General features: G+C 39.1%; 1 protein-coding gene across 1 annotated transcript in view; it reads right to left on the bottom strand.

The window, feature by feature from the left end:
* The window catches only part of ACOT12 (acyl-CoA thioesterase 12), a 32,047-nt gene that overhangs the window by 9,906 nt on the left and 312 nt on the right, over nucleotides 1-21,829 (bottom strand). The window contains exons 2-7 of the mRNA XM_023750289.1: nucleotides 19,036-19,105; nucleotides 15,220-15,280; nucleotides 14,583-14,684; nucleotides 10,696-10,831; nucleotides 2,013-2,169; nucleotides 371-490 (exon numbers count right to left, since the gene is read on the bottom strand). Coding sequence (XP_023606057.1) covers nucleotides 371-490; nucleotides 2,013-2,169; nucleotides 10,696-10,831; nucleotides 14,583-14,684; nucleotides 15,220-15,280; nucleotides 19,036-19,105 — 646 coding nt within the window. The remainder of the gene's footprint in view (nucleotides 1-370; nucleotides 491-2,012; nucleotides 2,170-10,695; nucleotides 10,832-14,582; nucleotides 14,685-15,219; nucleotides 15,281-19,035; nucleotides 19,106-21,829) is intronic.

Below are 21,829 nucleotides of genomic sequence, written 5' to 3'. Positions count from 1 at the left end.
AAGTAACTGGAAAGTGGCTTGGACTTCATGGTTGACCACACAGTCACTGGGACTCTTTTGAGAATGAAAGGAAGAGTTAATAATTACAACAGGTATAAACCAGTACCATTCTGGTCAACTGAGATATACAGTCACTCTTATAAAAACCAACCTACCACAATTTACTCAGTATAAGGAGGCCTCTAGTAGAATACAGGGTTAAAATGTGTACAAATTTTGAAAACTGAATGGGGAAAAAAAATAGAAAGAACTTGGTGATTTTAAACTAGTCCCTATATTCACCTCCAGATTGAAATAGAAATTTTAAAACATATTTATGTGCAAGTTCGAATTCGTTTATAGCAGCCGAAGACCACTACACACACTTTACCAGGTCTGAAACGTATTGTTGACAATGGCATTGAAGACAAGACGATCTCCCACCGTGGATGGTCCTCGGAACTTAAACATGTCCACAGACTTCAGAACCGGGTGCGCCCGACAGAGGCGGCTGTTGACACAAAAGGAAGGAGAGGAGAAATAGATCATTCTCCTCAATATTTTCAGGGACTGCTGATTCGCTTCACAGGCACAACAGACCAGTGTCCCGTGTGCTTTCTAAGCAAACATCTTTTAACTCTAGTGAAACAAATGACTAGATCGTGTGTGTTGAGAGTGGTTCTGTACACCGCCTGCAAACGCTTTGGGAAATACCATGTCCCCCAGCCGTGGGGTCTTTACCAAGATGCTGTGCTCCTCCTCTGGTGGTGACAGTCCTGCCCTTGTTTTGTTCCCCATGAAAGTCCCTCTGAAAAACAAGCCAATGTCTTTCATTCTAATTTGAGGGTTATATTCATTCTGGCAGCTCATGACTCCCATCACAGGGAGCAGGGACTACCAGGGCGGAGCGGGGCACAGTGCGAGAACTGCCCGCTAGTGCCATTCACACCAGTTCCTCAGCTTCACAGCTAACAGATTCACCCACATAGCAAAAGACTTAACATTTTTCCCTCACAGAAAAATTACCTAGATTGCTGCACAAAGCCTAAAAGGTTACAAGTTACTCACTTTACAATTTTTGTGTGTGTGAACTTTTCAAATATCTATAAAGAATATTTAATCTCAGAAATACTTCCGTTATTTTTACATTTTAGATTCCCACTGTGGCCATTCAATTACGCTAAAGAATTGTGCCTACACTCACTGAACAGACTCTGCCACAGTTAATTATATTGTAAGCTTTTAACATAGAAGAGGTTCAAATGCTTTCTTATCAAGAATGACAATCTCATTTAAAAAACAAGTTCTCTTTTATTTGTGCATAATTTATAGGAAGGATAACTATAGGTTCCTAACTATAGTAATAACTACAGGCACATTAATAATAAAATTCTTGTAGTTTTGGGAAAAATACAACCTTAACAGTTTTCAATGGTTACAAAAATTGTCCGAAGGGCAAATCTTGTTGAAATGCATTTTCAGAATACACATGTTCTTTAAAGCTGCTAAATTACCTACATGTTCTAAGAATAAAATAACCTTTTTTGAAACTGAGGCAAATTTAAAAGTATTCTTCCAATTCTTCCCTTTTTTCCTCTTATTTTTCAGTCAATCCTTTAGCCATAATGACTCCAACACAACTTTGAAGGTCAGACCTAAATGTAAATTGCCATTAAAAAGTTTGCAAATTGACTACTTTTAATTGATATTTTAGTTGACTACTTTTAAGTGTAAATGCTGTCTCCTATTTCTATTCTGCATCTACTTTGTTATAACTTTGTTACAAGGAATTTTAATGCCACAAGGTCAACATTCATAATTCAGAATAAACTATGAGACCAGTCACTTCAACTTTATTTTTGAACCAAGTTAATCTGAAGGTAAACAGGTAAATGACTAATTTTCTCATTTTGATAAAAGACAACACTGTCTTCTCCTTGTCTCCTTGACTTGCCCAATAACTGGATCTCAGTCCCTTTCTCCTCTCACCCCACTGGTCCCAACATCACATGTCGAAGGTCAAAACCGAGAACCTTGCAGAAATAGTAGCCACCGTCTCCATCCAAGCCATAATCTGGCCACCAAATGTATTTCCATGATGGTTTGCATGGGGTGGGAGGACAAGTTCAATGCTCTGAACAGAGGTGCCCCTGGTGGAAACTGTTCCTTCGTCTTCATCAGAAATGAGATCTGAAAGGTGGATGTAAACATTAATGATGGTGGAGTTCACTACAGGACTGGAGACTACAGCCTTTCTTTCCCACCAGCACTCTCAAGTCATGAGATTTTTTAAAAAAATTAAATAATTCCCAAAGACTTAAAACTCCTGAGGAAATAAATAGATTTTATTCAAGAGAATAACTTTCATTTGAATGGTATTTAGAATGAATTGGATAATAGATCAGAAAGGGCCTTTTAGAGAATATATTCCAACCTACTTTACAAGTCCACTAGAATTTTGATTAAAAATGATTAAATTTAAACTTGAGTTGTTTGGGGTGGAGGAGGAAAGGTCAGGGTAGGAAGGGGCAGAAATAAATTTGGGGATTGATGGATATGTCATTATCTTGATTGTGGTGATGGCTTCATGGGTGCATACGTGTTTCAAAACTTACCAGACTGTATTGGGATGATCACTTTGTAAGTTATATGAATGTTTAATGACTATGCTGTATACCTGAAACTGATATAGCACTGTATGTCAACTGCAATTGAAAAATAAATTTAAAAACAACAACAAAAAGCTTATCAAACTGTACACTTTAAATATCATGTCAATAAAGTTGTTAAAAAAATACAGAAACTGGAGTTACAGAGGGCCATAGACACGGAGAATCTGGAATAGCTTGCTGTACCATATAAACTTCAGAACAGGAATGTGGCTTCCCATGGTTACTGTTTTGTAATGAATGCAGTCACGAACAGAAAAGACACAATACATTGTACTTCTCAGTGTCTTTCTGCTTCTTTTGAATCATATCTGCTTCATTTACTGACAAATTGGTTTTTACTCCCAACAATGGAGAAATCATTTGCTTTGGCTGCAAAGCAGTAAATGTGTTCAATTATGTTGCCGGCATCATCAAATGAATCACCAGCCAGGCTTAAATCTCACTTGCTATTGTTGAGATGGGAGAGGAAGACTCCCAAATCAGGAGGTACCGTCCTGGCTGTCCAGTCAGAGGCAGAGCTGAGCTTGCAGTGTGAGAACACAGATGTGCCTTGCTGTTGTTGGGAACTGGGAACGGGGCCATTCTTGGTGCAGTCACATATGAGCAGAGAAATGTGGTTATAGAGACTTTTTAACTCCATTTCCTAATGGAATTTTAAAATTTATAATTAACTGATGGTCTTTTTTTTTTCTTTCCCCCCCCTTTGTTCAACTGATCATTTCAGTCATCTGCCTAAAAACATGTTTGTACTTCCCATCCTCCTAGTATAAAATCCTTCCTATTGCCCCTAGCCCTTCCCTTTTGGTCTGTCTTCCTCTCCATCCCAGCTGGTCTGGTTCCCACTAGCACCTCTCCCTTCTGCATCATATTCTCTCTCTCTAGGGGGTATAGCTCAGTGGTAGAGCATTTGACTGCATATTCTCTCTCTCAATTTTTCCCTCTCTTTGTTCCAGCCACAATAACTCTTTTCAGTTCAACTAAACGTTGCCTTCAACATCAGGGCATTTGCACATGTTGGTTCCTCTTTCAGTAGCAATTGCCCAAGCCACCACCACTACCACCTTCTTCCACTTACCTCCTGTTCTCACTTGGCTCATCTCAGTCATCATTCTCTCAGGAAAGCCTTTCCTGACCTCCGCAGCCAATCCCCACTCTTACAAGTTCTTACACGTCCCTTTATTCCACAGTTATAGTTTTATGTTTATTTGTGTGATTTTTGATTATCTGATTCCCTAGGTCCTAAGATCCTTTGAGCAAAGACTGTTTTTTTAAATTTTAAGATAATTTCCTGAATAGGTGCTCAGTAAATATTTATTGAAGAGATGAATAAACTTATCTTGGCTGATTTTTCCACATTCATAGTCCTTACTATCAACAGATTATTTTTAGGTAACAAAATGAGAGGACTGAAGCATACTTCAGTTGCTGTTTATTAGAGTTCCACTGCTCTCTATTTTCACTTAAACAGTATTGTAGACTCTTCTATTTTTTCCCAATTTTGTGAGAGTTAAATAGTATCTCATGTTGGTTATAACTTGCATTTTCCTGATTAATAATGAAATCTGACATATTTTCGTGTGTACATTAAACTTCCACTAAACTTTCTTGTTACTTCTTAATGAAATGTCAGTGGCATTTGCTTCACATGTTACTTTTCTCCCATTCTTTTTTCCCTCTCCTTCTGAAATTCTTAGATGCTTGTTAGATTTTTTACTCCATTCTCTGTGTCTCCTCTCTTATATAGTTTCCATCCTTTGCTTATCCATCTGCATTATTGGTAACTCCTACAGATCTATATTTCAGTTCACTGTCTTATATGTTTAATTCATTCATTGAGTTTTAAATTTAAATTATTATAATATCCTTTGTGTGTAGAAATTCTCTGTGTTTCTTTGTCAAATCTTCTAGGTCATTTTCTTGTTCCTGCAAAATGCTTTTGATACTCTTTTATCTCCTAAAATAAATTATCATTCTTACTTCATATTATTTATGTAATAAATTCAATATCTGTAGTCTTTGTGGGCCCCATTCTATTGTCTGGTGCTTCTTCTGGGTTTTGGTGACTTACTTATTTTTATTTTTTATGATTTTTTTTTTACTAGGAGCTCATATTCCTAGGATCTTCATCTGTGGGAATTCTTGAGGGCTGGGTTTAAAGTCATCTCTGCACAGAGGATGTACATTTGTGGCTGCAGGTCATCAGGGGGTACTGCAACACAACACCATTTCACACGTGGTCTGTTTCAGGCCAAACAAGTAATGTGAATTCTGACACAAAATCTGCATGAGAATGTGCTTCTGATTGAATTCTCAAAGGGAATTTTTCCATTCCACCTCGTGAAGTCCAGGCAGGAAAGCCTTCCCATCAGAGCTCTCCCAGGGTTGGGATTTTTCCAGTTGACTCATTGAGGATATCATCTTTTGGGGGTTGCAGCTTCAGTTAAGGTTCCCGGATCCAACCCTCCAGCTAACATGGCCCCTGGCTTGGTTTCCTGAGCCCTTTCAGGCTCATAGGACACAAGATCTAGGACTTCTAGCACATCCAAGGTCCTCCCACAGCAAATGCCAGCTCTGTGTCTCCTTACACTGCTGCATTTTTTCTAATTATTTCTAGACTTCAAGATCTTCTCCCATTTTTCTTCCTGATGAGATGTGTTTACAAAGATGTTTGTAGATACTTTATCTAGAAATTCTAGTTTTTCCCCCAGATATTAAGTCTGCTGTAATCAGAATTAGATTGTTTCCTAAAGTGATCTTTAAAAGGTATATGAAATCTTAACTCCCTTCCACCTTCTGTCTCTCTTTTTTTTTTAAATTCTCACCAAAGAATATGCTTTTTATTGATTTTTAGAGATAGAGGAAGGGAGAGAGAGAGAAACATTGATGTGTGAGAGAAACATCGATTGATTGCCTCCCCTACATGCCCCAACCAGGAATTGAATCTGCAACCCAGGTATGTCCCCTGATCAGAAATAGAACCTGCAACCTGCCCGGCCAGTGTGGTTTAGTGGTTGAGCATCCACCCATGAACCAAGAGGTCACCTGTTTGATTAGCACTCAGGGCACATGTCTGGGTGTGGGCACAATCCCCAGTAGGGGGCATGCAGGAGGCAGTTGATCACTATTTTTCCTACAACCTTTTGCTGCATAGGAAACACTCCAACCAACTAAGCCACCCATCCAGGGCTCTCTCTTTTTTATAACTGATTTTGTTAAATGATGTTCTATATAAACATCCAAAACTAGTATTAATCTACGTATTTTAGGTTAAATTTTCTTATTCAAATGGTTTATTTTTCTTCCAAATAAATTAATATAAACTATCTCTAAAATATATTGCTAAATGAAAAGGAGAAAGGTGCACAATTGTTTGAATATTGTGTTACCAGGATGTGCTAGTGTGTTATACAGTGTGAGAGGGTTTGAGGGTGTGTGTGTGTGTGTGTTTGTGTGTGTGTGTGTGTGTAACCAGTAGTTGTCTCTGAGGAAGGGAACTGAGTAACTGTGAGACACAGAAAGTAGGAAGACTTACCTTCTAACTAAGTGCTCTCCTATACCCTTTGAATTTTTTACCCTGTGCATGTGTACCATTTTTAAACAATTCAAAAATAATTATAAAATAGAAAATTAATAAAGAGGGAAGGTGGGGGTGGGTGGGCAGGGGAGATTAATCGGGTAACTTATACACATATAAGCATAGCCCATGACACAGACAATAGTGTGCTGAAGGCTTGGGAGGGGTGGGTGCAGAGTGGAAGGGGTCAATGGGAAAAAAACAAAAACAAAGGAACATCTGTAATACTTTCAACTATAAAGATAAATTTATCTTTTATAAAGATAAATTTTTAAAAATTAAGAGAGGGCTGTATAATGTGAGAAACATTGTAAATACACAAATATAAGGCAATTCTTTATTTTCTGAGAAATAACTTAAAAAATCTACTTGATTGCTATGAAGACATACATGGCACACACTGGGACATAGAGGTGAGTACTAGGGCAGACCATATGCGCATAAGCATCAGCTGTGACGTGTATACAGAAATATACTGAATATAAATGACTTCAGGGCAAAAGTACGCCTACTTGCAGGTAACGTAACTGCCAATCAATGCAGAGACAGGGCTCTCCCAGGTTCAGAGGCTCACAGTTCTGGCTGTGTACACAAGTTAAGCACAGTAAACAGACCCCATCCTCTCTGCAGGCTTCCAAAAACGCATACTCACCCAGTGCTCTATCAACACTTGTACTTTGGATGTTCATTAGGTATTGTGTCATCATTCTATTCGGACAATTTCACATTCATTCCACATATTCAGGTCATTCTAGCCTTAGTTTTCTTTCCCATGCCAGAAAGGATCAACACAGGGCAATGCTCATAGAGATTTGATTCCTTACTAAAATATTATCATGAAAATGCTCCAAATCTTTAACCAGATCTAAGTCTTTCCCAGTATGCCCAGCTTCCACATGCCAGTAGTACATGAGCTCATTCCAAAACAGTCTGGTTTTCACATAATCTAATCTTATCTTTTCCCTGTTTCTTCTGTAAGAGAGTGATTTGGATTCAACTTTCTCACTTTTCTAATGATATGCCTTTCAATCATACATCTCGAAAAAGATTCCAATCTCTATGTCTGATATGATAACCAATACAGAACCCTGGGCTTTCTGAAAATATAGTTCAAAAACAAGATGATCTAGCTATCTTCCTTCTGAACATTATGTCCTGTCCAAAACAAACTCCATCAGATCCACAGGGCAGCAGGTCGACAAACCACATGCTCTATGGCAACGTCAAGCTCCAGGGTTTGGCTCTTATATATCTAAGAAACATTGCCTTTAAGTTTTGTGATATCTTTGCAGTCAAATGCTCTACCCCTGAGCTATACCCCCATAGTTTTGTGATATCTTTGAAAGCTAGTAAAATTTCTAAAGAGAAAATCAAATCAATGAAGTTAGGTAAAGTTGTTTTGTGCAAAGGAATGTAGAATAATCTATTTTATGGCTGGTCAGATGATTTAAAAAAGACATAAAAAATCTATAATTCTAAATTAAACCAGACATATAGATCTGATCTGCCCAACTTCCTCACAAACTGAATAAAACTAAAGTCAATTGCAATCATTCTACTTTTACATTTGAATGACTGTAGCAAGTACCTGTCATTAATTCAGAATGTCTCCAGTACTCAAAGTACTGTTGGTGTTGTGGAGACAGGTAGAGAAAATTGCTGCTGATTTTGTTTATTCATACAACTTGCACAACTCCAGAACAAGCCAATGGAGCCAAGTTCACCTGGCTCACGTGGCAAGTGAAGGAGGCTTAGATCACCAGGCCCACCAACGCTTCCCAATAGACGGACACTAGTGAAAAAGGCCAGACTATCAGAGATCATTGTAACTTTCTACCAAGACAAAAAACAAACAAAACAGTTTTCAGGTGTTTTAGACCAAGTTTGATACCAATTATCTCTTTCTCTTATAGTCAATCTCTCCCTCAATAATGATTTCTATGATCAGCCTTGATCAACCTGCAACCATGACCAATTATTTCCTATCCTGAAAAAACAATGCCCTTTGACCTTGAGGGCATAGCTCCAGGCTGTTTATCTCACCTTTTACAGCCAAGTTCTTTGAAAGGACAGTCTTTAACTGTTATTCTAATCCTACCCATGAATGGGGACCTCTCAAATAACAATAGTAATAATAATAGCATTTTCCACATGCCTGACACTGTTATCAAGAATCTGTGTTAACTCATTTAATCCTCACACAAACCTATTGAATAAGTAAGATTATTATTCCCATTTTACAGTTCTTATTTTTAACCTTGCATCAGCCCACTGGGAAAAAGAGCAGAGTCAGTGGTCTGAGTATGGGCAACAAGGACAGAGATAAGAAAATAAAAAGAGCAACTTCCTGTTGGCCAGGACCACTGGCTGCAAGAGGAAAAAGGTGACATCCCCTTTACTCCTCTAATACAGGGTCATCAGCAGGTCTCTTTTCCCATACCCTATTTATTGCACTCATATTTCCACTAACCATGCTCTTGCCAAAGTCACCAATGACTTCCCTAGTCCCAATTCAGTGGAAAAATTTTATTCCTCACTTCCTGGAACACAGATGATCATTCATTTCTTCATGTCACTCTACTCCTTTGAGGTATGACACCACTCTGTCCAGTTCTCCTTTACTCCTCTGACCAGTCCCTCCAGATCGTCTTTGTAGATTCATCCTCCTCCTCTGATCGTCTCTCACATGGCCATGTTCAGCAGGTTCCATTCGTGGCCCACAGCCCTGTGTCCCGTGAGCCTTCACAGGGTGACTGCTGGTACTATCTTCATTTGAATTAACATCTGTAAACCGTTGTCTCTCAGACTTGATCTCTCCAGTCCTGGTCTCATGCTTTTGGTTATGCCACTGGCTTATCAGATTATACCAAACTCATCATCCAAACTGCCCCCTCCACCCCTCATCTTCATCATCACATTGATGATAGCACCATCAATTAACCAATCGCTCAAATCAGAAACCTGAGCATTATCCTAGCCTTCTTCTTCACTTGTCTCCCCATATCAATGACCATATTCTGCTGATTTTACCTCTTGTATTTTTTTTTAAACTCTTTCCCTCCTTTCTCTCCCTATTATCATTGTCTGGTGCAGCCATACCTCCCCTCGTGCCTGGTCTCTATGCCTCTAGTCTCACCTCTTCAGAGTGACCATATCAAGTGTAATTATGCTACAACTCTGCTCAAAACCCTTCACTGGCTCTCATCAAGGACAGAGAAAGGCCAAGCTTCTTAGCATGGCCTCTGTGACGCAGTTCTACCTTTTCATGGTGGCCTCCTTCCACCTTGATTTTTCTCTCTAGTAATGCTCTTGTTCCCCCGGTGCAGCTATTTGATTACTTTAGCAAAATGCATTTTAAACATATTTTAGCACTGGGGTCATCTTTAGAAAAGGAGACCCACTCTTCTCAGCAAAGTAAGTAAATGATGAAGTCAACTTGGTAATGGGCATTGTCTTTAAAAGATCATCAATGAGTAGGAGCCTTTGAAAAACTTTTTTCCAACCCAGAGGTTGTCTGTGAGGTGGTCCCAGGACCATGATGATGTCACATGGGAAACAATAAAGCCCACAGGTGTCAATCACCCCTGCCTCTGCCTTTTCTCCCTCCTCTGGCCTTCATATGCTTTCACTCTTCCTCCTTCTCCTTTTGCCACATTATTATCCTGACCCTTTCTTGTCTTCTCCTTTCCTTGTCTTTTTCCTGTGTCTGCTTTCAGAGCCAAGGGAATGGGGTGGACCCTCTGTGAGCCTCTTCACCCTCCTGCCTGGTGATGAGAGGGGCTCGGGCTGGCTCACTCATTTCACTCTTTGCTCTCCACCACAGGTGATCTCCCTTGGGGCTGCAGGAGATGGGAGTCAGATAGGAAGGGCAGATGAGGGGCAAGGAGGACTTCCTTCCCCTGCCATTCTGGCCCCACCAGGCCTCAAAGAGCCCAGGAAATCACCGCCAAAGAACTGAGGAACTTTGGCTCATCATAGTGTTACTGTGGAAGAGCCAAGAAACAGTAGAATCTTATCACTTCCATTCATATCCCCTGTAATCTTTAGCAAGGTTCTTCACTACTCAGTTTCAGGTTTTTCCTCTGTTGAGATTATATGCAGCTCATATGAAATAACAGATGAGAAACTGCTTAGTAAAGTGTGAAACACCAGATCAGCTTACGGCATTGTCCCTCCTTCCTTCATCTACCATTACTGAGCACACAGTTACTAATAAGAACAGCGTGGTCCCCACAGCCCTTTCACATCTCCTCCCCTGGAGATCCTCTGACTTAAAGCGGGCTTAGGTGTCAGCAGTTCTATTCTGAATGGCCAGGCCCTTCCTTCTCCAGCCACTGGGTTTGTCGGAAAAGATCTCTAGTATCACCAGGACTGAACTGTAATAATAAGGTGAGAGTAAGTGTGCCCTAAGGAAGGACCCTTCACTGTCACAGTCATATAGTTCAAGCTCCTCTAGGTAGATGTACTGACCCTCAAACTTGCTACTCTTCTCCATCAGGTTTTTAAAGGTCTCTTCATGTTGTAATCGCACTTTCCTTCTCTCAGAAGCCAGATTATGTTCCACATGGTCTTGTTCAGTTAGAGGTGTGACTGGTTTTAAATGAATCTAGAGAAAGAAAAACATTTACCTCTCATCGCCTTGTTAAATTATAAAAGCACAACATGACATTTGCAAAAACAAATGATATGCCACATTGTTTTCTAACTCAAAGTAAATAATTTATGGGTGTTTTCACACACATTTCATTTTGACTGAAAATTTTCCTTAAAATATTTTTAAATTAAAAAAATCAATATAGACAATTATTTCTTTGTACAAGATATGCACTGTAAGCAGTTTTTCAAATATTATTTCCCCTGATTTTTTTAAAAAAGTTAACAGAACTACAAAATAAGAAATTCTTCAAATTAATGAATGAGGAGATGGACTTTGATGCCACTTAATTCTTATCAGGAAATATTTTTTGCCTAGCTGGTGTTGCTCAGTGATTGAACATGGGCCCATGAACCAGGAGGTCATGGTTCGATTCCCGGTCAGGGCACATGCCCAGGATGCGGGCTTGATCCCCAGTAGGAGACGTGCAGGAGGCAACCAATCAATATTTCTCTTTCATGGATGTTTCTATCTCTCTATCCCTCTCCCTTCCTATCTATAAAAAAAAAAAGAAAAAATGTTTCTACCTTTTGCAAAATTTAGACATCAAAGGAAGGAATAAAGATGTTTTAAAGAAAGCTATTATTTACCAAGAAATATTCTCAGTTTGGAAGTTTCATCACATGATGAAAACATCTATATATATAAAAGCCCAGTGACCAGAATGGCAGAATGACCAGAATGATCGGTGGCTATGACATGCACTGCGGCAGCCAACCAGCCTGATCCAGGTCCCGATCGCCACCCCCACCCCGGCTGGCCTGGCCCCTGATCGGCCCCCAAAACCCCAACTGCGGGCAGGGCCAGCTGCAAACCACCCATGGCCCCACCCCCCTGCTCGCCCGGCCTGATGGGCCCCCATTGGGGTGGGCTGGCTGGACCCCACTCATGCACAAATTTGTGCACTGGGCCTCTAGTTATCTAATGAGCAAACTTAAAGAATCAATACGTCAGAATCAAGCTTTAAACAACCTCCAGGAGCCTGGAAATATGATGCAATAGAACCAATGGCTCAAGCTTCTTCAGAAACGCCTGCCTGCTGACCTGTGCGTGTCAGGAAGAGACACCTTGCAGCTGGACTGGGGTCGCGCCATGCTTATTTCCAGGACACTGAAGGCCAGTGCTCACCCTTGGCCAAGGTAAGGATGAAATATCTAGTGATTTATAATATGCTGCTTCAAGTCTAAACTCCCTGGGACTGCCTTGTCTAATTCGTTTAGGAATGGATAGATGATAGCTTGCACTGGTTTAACTGCTTACACAGCCTTGTTTTAGTTGGATGACCAGAGGGGTATAAAAAGGTCACCTGGTAAACCAATGTAGATAAAATACATTTTGTGTGACTGAAGAGGACCCTGAGAGCAATGCCTGGCAGTCTTGAACCTCTCTGCTGATTGCCTGTAGTTCCTTTCTCTGTTAGTGGGCATTTGGTCTTGTCCAAAACATCTACACTTACAAAATACCCCTGGGTTCAAAGCGTCTATAATGTTTGTTTAGACGTTTGGTTTACAGGGTTAATAAATTTAAAATGCTCTCATGTTTTATTGTTCCAGTAATTGTGTAGTGGCTGTATTGCCAATAATAACCCTTTTTGCCTTGGTAGCCTAGCTGGTCATGGCACATGTGAAGGACCAAATATCAAGGACCTTTTGGCATGGACCAAATGTCCTGCAAGTTCTTTCTCCTGCTGTTCTGCCTCCTTTAGGTTGAATAGGCTTTGCATGAGCATGCTCTATGGCAGTGGTTCTCAACCTTCCTAACGCCGCGACCCTTTAATACAGTTCCTCATGTTGTGGTGACCCCCAATTTCATTGTTACAAATTGAACATAATTAAAGCATAGTGATTAATCACAAAACAATATGTAATTATATATGTGTTTTCCGATGGTCTCAGGCGACCCCTGTGAAAGGGTCGTTCGACCCCCAAAGGGGTCGTGACCCACAGGTTGAGAACCGCTGCTCTATGGGGTCTTGTGAGTCCTTCAATGATCTGGCCTGTGCAATTGTTGGACTAAGCCTAGTTAATCATTGCCCATCCTGTCTTGGAAAAAACTCACTTTGGACAGAGATCCAGGTAGGCCTATCTCTTCAAATCAAACACTGATTTTTCATGGCTCTCTTTATGATGTTCTAAACAAGAATGTCACCAAGTGAAAAATAAATTAGTCTGGGAAACATGCTTTACAGTAAAGATTATCTGAGCCAACCAATTATGGCAGAACCATAAGGTCCCTGACTTCCCAGAAATGCTTTCAGAAAAACAGTTCTTCAGTCTCAGGAGAAACTGAAGTGTGACTATTCCATTCTGATTCCATGAGTCCCTGAAGTTGGAGTGAGAAGTTTAAAGCTGGAGGGAAAATGATGGCCCTCGTTTTCTCCTTCATGTGTCGGAAGAAGTTGTTGGGGGGACTCCTTTCTGTCACTTGCTCTCAGATATGGGAACTCTGCACCCACCCCCACATTCTCTAGCTCCCAAGAGTCTGGAGATTTCTGGGGACTTTAGGAAAAACAGAGTGGTTGGCAACACCTATCTCGACATCTTAAATTTCAGTGAACACAGGATCCTTGAGATACTTCGTTAACATATAGATTCCAAGTTTCTATATGGGTGATTCTAATTCAGCAGGTCTGGGATACAATCCAGAAAGCTATATTTAAATAATATAATAGATTAAGTGAACTTCAGTTTGAAAAGCAATGCCTTTGGGCAATGTGAATTTGCCTGTGGCCTGTTTAATCTTGGGAAGAGAGTAAGGGAAGTGTTCCAGTGTACACAACTCTGCAGGGATATCTGCTACCTGGGACCATGGTGGGCTAACTCAGCCCGGCCCATCTCTGTGCCTCCTCGCTCAAGTGAGGCGTAGCTGAGGAGTGTGGCTCTGTCGTTCTTTCCAGTGAGTTCAGTGGGAACATTGCTTGCCCCACCTCTAAACTCTGAGGCAGTCTGAGAAGAACACTTTGGCAGAGTGAGAAGTACTGCTTGTCACTTTCAGAGTGGAGCTAGGAGATGCCACTGTGCCCACCTCTGGAGCAATCCCTGCAGTGAAAGGCTTCAATTCTAAATTGAATGATCACACATAAAAATACTTAGACTAGATTGGGACCATCCCTGTTGGCATGATGACTTTAAAAAGAAAAGCCAAGAAATGATAACGAATAAATCTCCAAAAGACCATGGAAAAGCTGTCCTGGGCAAATGGCCAGGCTAGTCCACTGGGCACATACATTAGGCCAAAGTACTTCCTTTAAGGGTGTTTTTACCCCAGATGCCCTGAAGCTTATTTTTAAACTTCAATAACTCAGCAACTTTGACATCCTTCCTTCAGGTATAAAAAAGTGATTGGACCAAAACATGCAACTGCTCACTAAATTGCTCTTGCTAAAATAAAAAAGATATTTTAACTCAACTCGGAGTTATATAACCCCAAAAGAAAAGAACTAAACCAGTAAGCAATATTTTTGAGAAACTGATGTGACCTTTAGATAATTTAAAACACAGTATTTTTCCTCTTTCACAAACTGGCTACATCTTCTTTTGTCTAAAGTACTTACTACTATAACATTACCACAGACTGATCTTTTATGATAAATATTGATGAGTAACAAATCTTGGGAAAGCATTTCTCATGCTAAGATGAATGTCCTTTTCCTAATAATCATTCTGATGCAATTTTTAATATGTCCCTCACACAGAAAATTTACCTTTTCTTTTCCAACTGGTTTGGCTACAAATGTAGAGAAGGCCACACTAACAAGTTTCTCAATGCCAGTGAACGTGTCCTGCACTATGACCTTGATGCTGATCTAAAATGAAAAGAAAATAAATAAATAAACTTTCAGCCATCCAGACAACAGATGGGATTGCACCATTCAAAATTCAGTTATGCACTTCACCATTCTTTTTCATTTGGTTTTTCAATGAAACTAGCATTTTAATTTATTCTTAAGCAATACTCTTGTTTTAATAATGTTCTATAAAGTTGGAAAAATAACTTTTATCTCATTATAGAAAGATACATATTTACCATGGAAAAGTTGGTAAATATAAAAATAAGTAAATGATAACATTGGAATCTAACTATCCAGAGGAAATATCAGTAACAGTAATCCCACCACTCAGGTTAATTTTCTTCCAGTTACATATATATGTGAAATATAAAATGTATATTATTTATTCATATATAAAATATAAAATGTGTGTCTGTGTATGCATGCACACAAAATTACCATATTGCATTTACAGTTTTATATCATTTTTTTAAAGTTGGTATTATGTGATAAGCATTTTCTAATTTCGTTATTAGCACCAATGACAGAAGTAAGGAAAGGGGCCTCTTACCTCCATGCTTGTGCTGAACGCTCTAGTAACTTTTGCTTTGATGGTTATAACTTGTCCAACTCTATTTAAAAAAAAAAAAAGATCTCAGTAATCCTAGCATAGCTCATTCCAGGCTTAAAGGTTTAGTTAAATGCATGTGCCATAGAGCAGTTTTACCTTATCGCATCCATAATGTTTGTGCGTGAAAAATTCAGGTTAATGAAAACATAAAAAAGAATGCACTAAAAACAGATGCCAATCACTGCGAACCACACATATGTTAGCTGACTACCTCTATTTAAACAGCAAAGGGCCTTGGCAAAGATTGTGTGCAAAACGACTTCCAAATCTGCAACAGATACTTTGACAATATCACAGCTGTTTTCTTGAGAGGAATCAAAACAGACACATAAACAAAACCAATACAATTGGTATTTATTTTAAAATATTAACTACCAACAAGCTGGCCCTAAAACTGATCAGCTTTTCTAGGTTTACAGGGGCCCTCAATGCTGCCAGGTGATCCATTTACTCCACATTATTACTGATGAAAATATATGTGTCATTTATCTATGTCTCATTGTATCCCTGTTTAGCATGTTCACATACATTTGTATTTCTTATAAACTATAGTTACGCCAAAAAAATGATCTGATGGAAATTTGATATTTTGGTAAAATATCAAATTGGTAGCCTTCATTAAATGCTACCTCTGTCATGAAACACCACTGATTTCCCAGTCAAAATTCTCTTTTCAAATACTCCAAAGAACTGAGTTTATATCTCATCCTAGGCATGTACCTATTATACTTTCTATTCTGATGATTATGTGTTTATCTGACTCTCACCAGACTGAGCAACTGCCACACTCCAGAATTGTAACATAATCATCCACATATCCTATTGAGCCCAAATAGTACTTTTCATATAAGCAATACATATTTGTGAATTTAAAAAATATCTAATATGGCTTACAACTAAATTATATGGTTCCCTATATATTGCTTTCAATTTTCTTTTTTTATGGTGCAGGTTGACCATAAAAAATACGAGTTCACTTTTTATCAACTTAGTTACCACAAATCCTTTTTGATAATACAAATGCAAATTGGCAAACCATATTTCAATGATGAGGTTATTAGTTAAGCATAAGTTACAGAATTTAGGATTGGAAAGTACATAATAGATATTATATTACATTGTATCATTGGCATTCCTAAATTTAATAATCGTGCTTTAATCTATTCTCAAATAAGTTTGAATTCACAGTAATCTGTAATTTTGCTAAGATAAAAATACATATCAATTTTTCTACTTAGTATGTGAGCTTAGTCAATGTATGTGGTTCTATTTAACTTAATTTTGTTTGTATATAAATAAATAAATGCCAAATAGATAAATGTAAGCAGTTAGATTGGAGAGAAGAATTGGGCAACTCACTGGACAAGACAACTTAGGGTTTAAAAACTGGTGACAGCTACCCCATGGTCCTAGAGAACTATCCCAGACCAGAAACAAACACCTGTTCTCTTCCTTTTTCTTGTAAATTCTGCTTATGTCTGTAAGGATCAAGGTATTTCACATAAAACAAAACAGAACAACAACAACAACAACAACAAATACCAAGGCTAGCCCTGGCTGGTGTTACTCAATGGTTAGAGTGCCAGCCTATGCACTGGAGGGTCGTGGGTTTGATTCCTTGTCAAGGGCACATACCTGGGTTATAGGTTCCATCCTGGCCCAGGTCAGGGTGTGCACAGAAGACAACCAATTAATGTGTCCCTCTTGAGTGATGTTTCTCTCCTTTTTTCTCTCTCTGTCTCTCTCCCTCCCTCCCACTCTCTCTAAAAATCATCCTTAGGTGAGAACAACAAAACACACCAAACCTCCCAAACCAACCAAGATTATACAAACATAAAATTAAAGAAATTAAGTAAAACCATATAATCCTAGTTGATTAGAGGTATTAGTATAAACTCTTTAATAAAAGGGTAATATGCAAATTGACTGAGCAGTGGAATGACCAGTCTCTATGACACGCACTGACCACCAGGGGACAGATGCTCAACGCAGGAGCTGCCTCCTGATGGTCAGTGCACTCCCACAGGGGGAGTGCTGCTCAGCCACAAGACGGGCTGACGGCTGGCGAACGAGCGCAGCAGAGGTGGTGGGAGCCTCCACGGACATCCTCCCTGACTGCACCAGGCCTCTAGTATAAAGAGGAAGAATTAAGTCTGTCTTTCCTGGACAAACTTTACCACAAGGTAACAAAGTAATTAAAGAGATAAAGGGTCTCTCTATACAAATAGTTCAGAAAAGAAATGAAAAAAAAAAGAGATAGATTTAGCATACTACTATTTTACCAATATCTAATGAAATAATGGTTCTAAATAATGATCATTAGACAGTATATGCTCTTGACAAGAACTGGTTTTACCAAAATATCAAATTTCCATCAGATCATTTTTTTTGGCGTAACTATAGTTTATAAGAAATACAAATGTATGTGAACATGCTAAACAGGGATACAATGAGAAAATGCAAAATGTGGTAAATTCTTTAAGAAATATGACCAGGTTTGTTTACAAAATAAATTGCAAGTGAAATGAACAAAGGGAAAATTATATGTTAAAAGACATATCAACCATATTAGATCCTGATTCAATAAACTAATTGTTTAAATTTTAAAAAATTTGAGACCATTGGAAATTTCTGTTAATGGTATAGTAATTGTTATTATATGTTCTCTAAAAGAGCCTTATCTTTTAGAAATATATACTGATAATGCAAACACAAAATGGCAAAAACATTTCAATGATGAGGTTACTAGTTAAGCCTAAGTTACAGACTGTAGGATGGAAAGTATATAATACAAATTTTATTACAATGTACTGTTGGAAATGCCAAATTTAATAATAGTGCTTTAATTTATTTCCAAATAAGTGTGAATTTGCAGTAATTTTTAATTTTCACAGATGATCCCTTGGAATTATGTCAAAATAGTCCAGGTGTGTGGGAATCTAGAGGGGAATTGATAAAACCAGAGTGTCCATGAGTTGATCATTGTCATAGTTAGGTGAAGGGTCTTTGGAGATACATGGTACTATTTTCTCATCTTTTGTGTATGTTTGGATATTTGTATATCTTGAAATTTTCTACAAGATATGGTAGGCACATACACACTCCCACACATAAAATGTTTTTCATAATTTAACATCTTTACTCAGATAAATTAATGTTTACCCAACAACCTAATGATGAAATTCACCATCACAGAGATACTTATTATCATTAACTAGAGGCCCAGTGCACGACATTCGTGCACCCTTTAGCAGTCAGGGAGGATGTCCATGGAGGCTCCCACCACCTCTGCTGCGCTTGTTCACCAGCTGTCAGCCCGGCTTGTGGCTGAGCAGCACTCTCCCTGTGGGAGCGCACTGACCATCAGGGGGCAGCTCCTGCATTGAGCATCTGTCCCCTGGTGGTCAGTGCGTGTCATAGAGACTGGTCATTCCACTGCTCAGTCAATTTGCATATTACCCTTTTATTATATAGGATTATTCTTCTAGTAGAAGAAGGAGCCATTAGGAATCAGCTTTAAGAAATCCTTCTATGCCTTAGACCAGAATGCATATAATACATAATGCCAGCAGCTATTTCTCAACAAAATCAGGACTGAATTTACAGTTAAGCAAGTTTATTAGAAGTAGGTCCTGCAATTTTTTTACTGACTTACATTGGGTCAAATGTTATTTATTTTGTTAGGAAATTGGTTACTGACTTAATAAATGAACCAGTACACTCAGGAGAAGGGCATGGAAGAACAGTTCCCCTTACCTAGCTGTCTCCTCAAATTGAATGTCATCCACTGAGGCTGTAACACAGGAAACCCCAGCATGTTTCTCAGCTTCAAAAAATAGGCAAAAATGGGCTGGATTAGTAATGTTTGAATATTTCAGCCTAGGGGGAAAGGAGTAAAATTTAAGTGGATTTAATTTAGTAACTCATCCTCTCGTTCAACATAAGACTACTGGGCCCACACTCTGGATGGTCTGAATCATAACAGCTCCTTTGCTCTGTAAGTTATATTTCCACTGCATGAAAATTACTGTGGTTTCTTCTGCATTTTAGTTCCCATCGTCTTTGATTTGAAATTCAATACCAGTACCCAGCACATCAAGTTATTCAAAAAGCAATTTTAGTAAGTTGGTGCCAACTTTAAAAGTGTTGCTAGGTACTACCTTTCTTTTGTTTTCAAAACAAATCATCAAAGTTGTATCCATTGTCCCTCACATCCAGCAGCTAAATGTAGTTAGGCCACTTAGCCAGCGTGAGCACTGAGCATTATGGGAGACCTTGAGAGCATACCCCCAGTCAGAGAGGAACTTCTCTGGACACCAGAGAAACACAGTAGGTATTTAGTAAATGTTTGTTATTTTTTATTAGTAGATTCACACCAATCTCACTGTGCATTAACTCTGTTGCAGGAGGAGAGGACTGACGAGGGTGGAGCGAGGGTAGGGAGGAACTCCAGTTATTTTGATGTTCTATGTCTGCACTTAATTTGTTGAGATAGTTCAATTGTTGGTTTCACTTTATATAAAAATATCAGATTTTATTCTCTTTGGGAAAATTTTGGAGATGTGCTTCTGCCAGAATTTGACTTTGAGGAACAGTCACTTAAAACCCAAACAGAATGCATTGGCTCTTTAAGAACCTTTAACCCCATTTTGGAGACTTTACTCCTGGTGCCACATTATGAAAACAGTGAGTTATACTGAATTTGTATGCTTTGTGGGTTACTTTAACTGCAATGTATAAAAGGTAAGAAAATCTTCTAAGTATTTAAAGCACTCCTCCCTATGATTCAATTCTGTAGAAAACTAGACATTCTGGTTTTACTAGTTGGAAATAACTGTTCTTCCAAACATAAACATAACATAAACTGAGTTACCAGAAAACTAACCACAGAACTCTGAGTGATGGAACAGGGAGGATGAGCTTCCTGCCTATAAAATTTAGTGAGAGGAAGAGTACATAAAAATACCAGAGTAGAACACAGGGTGGGCAAAAGTAGGCTTACAGTTGTAATACAAATACATACTACAATAATAAAGAATCACATAAGAATAAACTGTGTTTTATATACTCACAACTGTAAGCCTACTTTTGCTCACCCTCTACTTACTGTGGGATCAATTTAATTCAGTGTATCAGATTTTGTCAAGTTCCCACTGATTTCCAGAGACTTATCTGCATCAATCCTACCTTTTACCAAGTCTATTCAGTGGCAGAGGGCCAGCCACAGTCATCGACCTTTTAGTGCTTTAAGATTTGCAGAAAACTAATGGACCCTTGCAGATATATCCTGCAAAACATTGACTAAGGAGTACCGAATAACACTCATTCCCATTACCTGACACAAGGGAATGGGATGTTGAGCTTATGAAACTATTCTTGCTAATAAAGTGTTATCAAGCACACCAACATGTTACCAATTTTCAATGATTTAAATGATAAAGTGCAATAACTAATAAAAGACTAAATTTTTATTGTATATATCAGGTATCTACTAAGTATCTGCAGCACTATACTCGATTGCACTAGGGACCAAGAAGAAAAGGACTATGGTAACAGGTAGCATTTGTTAAGCATTTATTATTGGCCAGGCCCTGAGCTAAGAACTTAAGCAAGTCCATTACACGAGGTTGGTACAATTATTAGGTCCATTTTACAAATGAAGAAATCTTGGCTTAGAAAGTTTGTTTCAAAGAAACTCTTATAAATGTTTATTCTCTACCGTAGGTTTGGACACTTCTTACCTCAACGATTTAAGTTGGAAAGGGCATTGCGATAAAATTGACCAACGGGTGCACATGTCAACGTGGTTGGAAAGACTTCTCTAAGGAGGTGATGTCTAAGCTGAGATGTGATGCATGGAAGGGGCCAAGAGAAGAATATAATGGCAAAAAGAAAGTCAGGCGCAGAGGACCTGAGCAGGGGCCACATAAGGGTGTGTTAGGCAACAAACTGAATGCAGAAACAGATCAGAGAAGTGGGTAATCCTCTATTTCACCAGACATTAAAGAGATGTGCGGAAACATAACCAATACCACTCCTTTAAGCACATTTTTCGTTACGGTTGAAAATATATATAGTTCTTTTTTCAATAAAAAATATGTAATGGGTTCATTCCTGTTCCTTTTAAATGAATTAAGTTTTAAAACTTTCGAATAAGCTAAATATGGATAAAATAACCCACACAAATAGAAGCTTTCTGGGGTCCTCATATACTAGTATTTAATGCGGTCAAGGAGTCCTAAGACTAAACTGTTTGCGAACTACTGGCCTGGCTCACTCCCAGCGTTGGATGAACTAGCTTCCTCATTATGGTCCTGGCTGGTCAAGGCTCACAAGTCAAAACATCCTCCTCTCCTCACTCATCCCGGGTCCTGGTCTTGGCGCGGCTGGGGAGCCAGGAGGGGGCTTCCGCTCGCACGGGGATGGGTCACCCAGGATCCTCCCAAGTCCTGACCCTGCCGTCCTGCATCCCGCCATCCGCACTCCCACATCCCAGCCCGCCTCCTAGTTCCCAGACACCCTGCCATCCCGGACCCTCCTCTGTACCCCC

Source organism: Myotis lucifugus, unplaced genomic scaffold, assembly GCF_000147115.1.
Source record: "Myotis lucifugus unplaced genomic scaffold, Myoluc2.0 scaffold_0, whole genome shotgun sequence".
NCBI classification, from domain to species: Eukaryota; Metazoa; Chordata; class Mammalia; order Chiroptera; family Vespertilionidae; genus Myotis; species Myotis lucifugus.
Note: the sequence above shows the minus strand (reverse complement) of the source record. Positions and strands in the feature narration are given on the sequence as shown.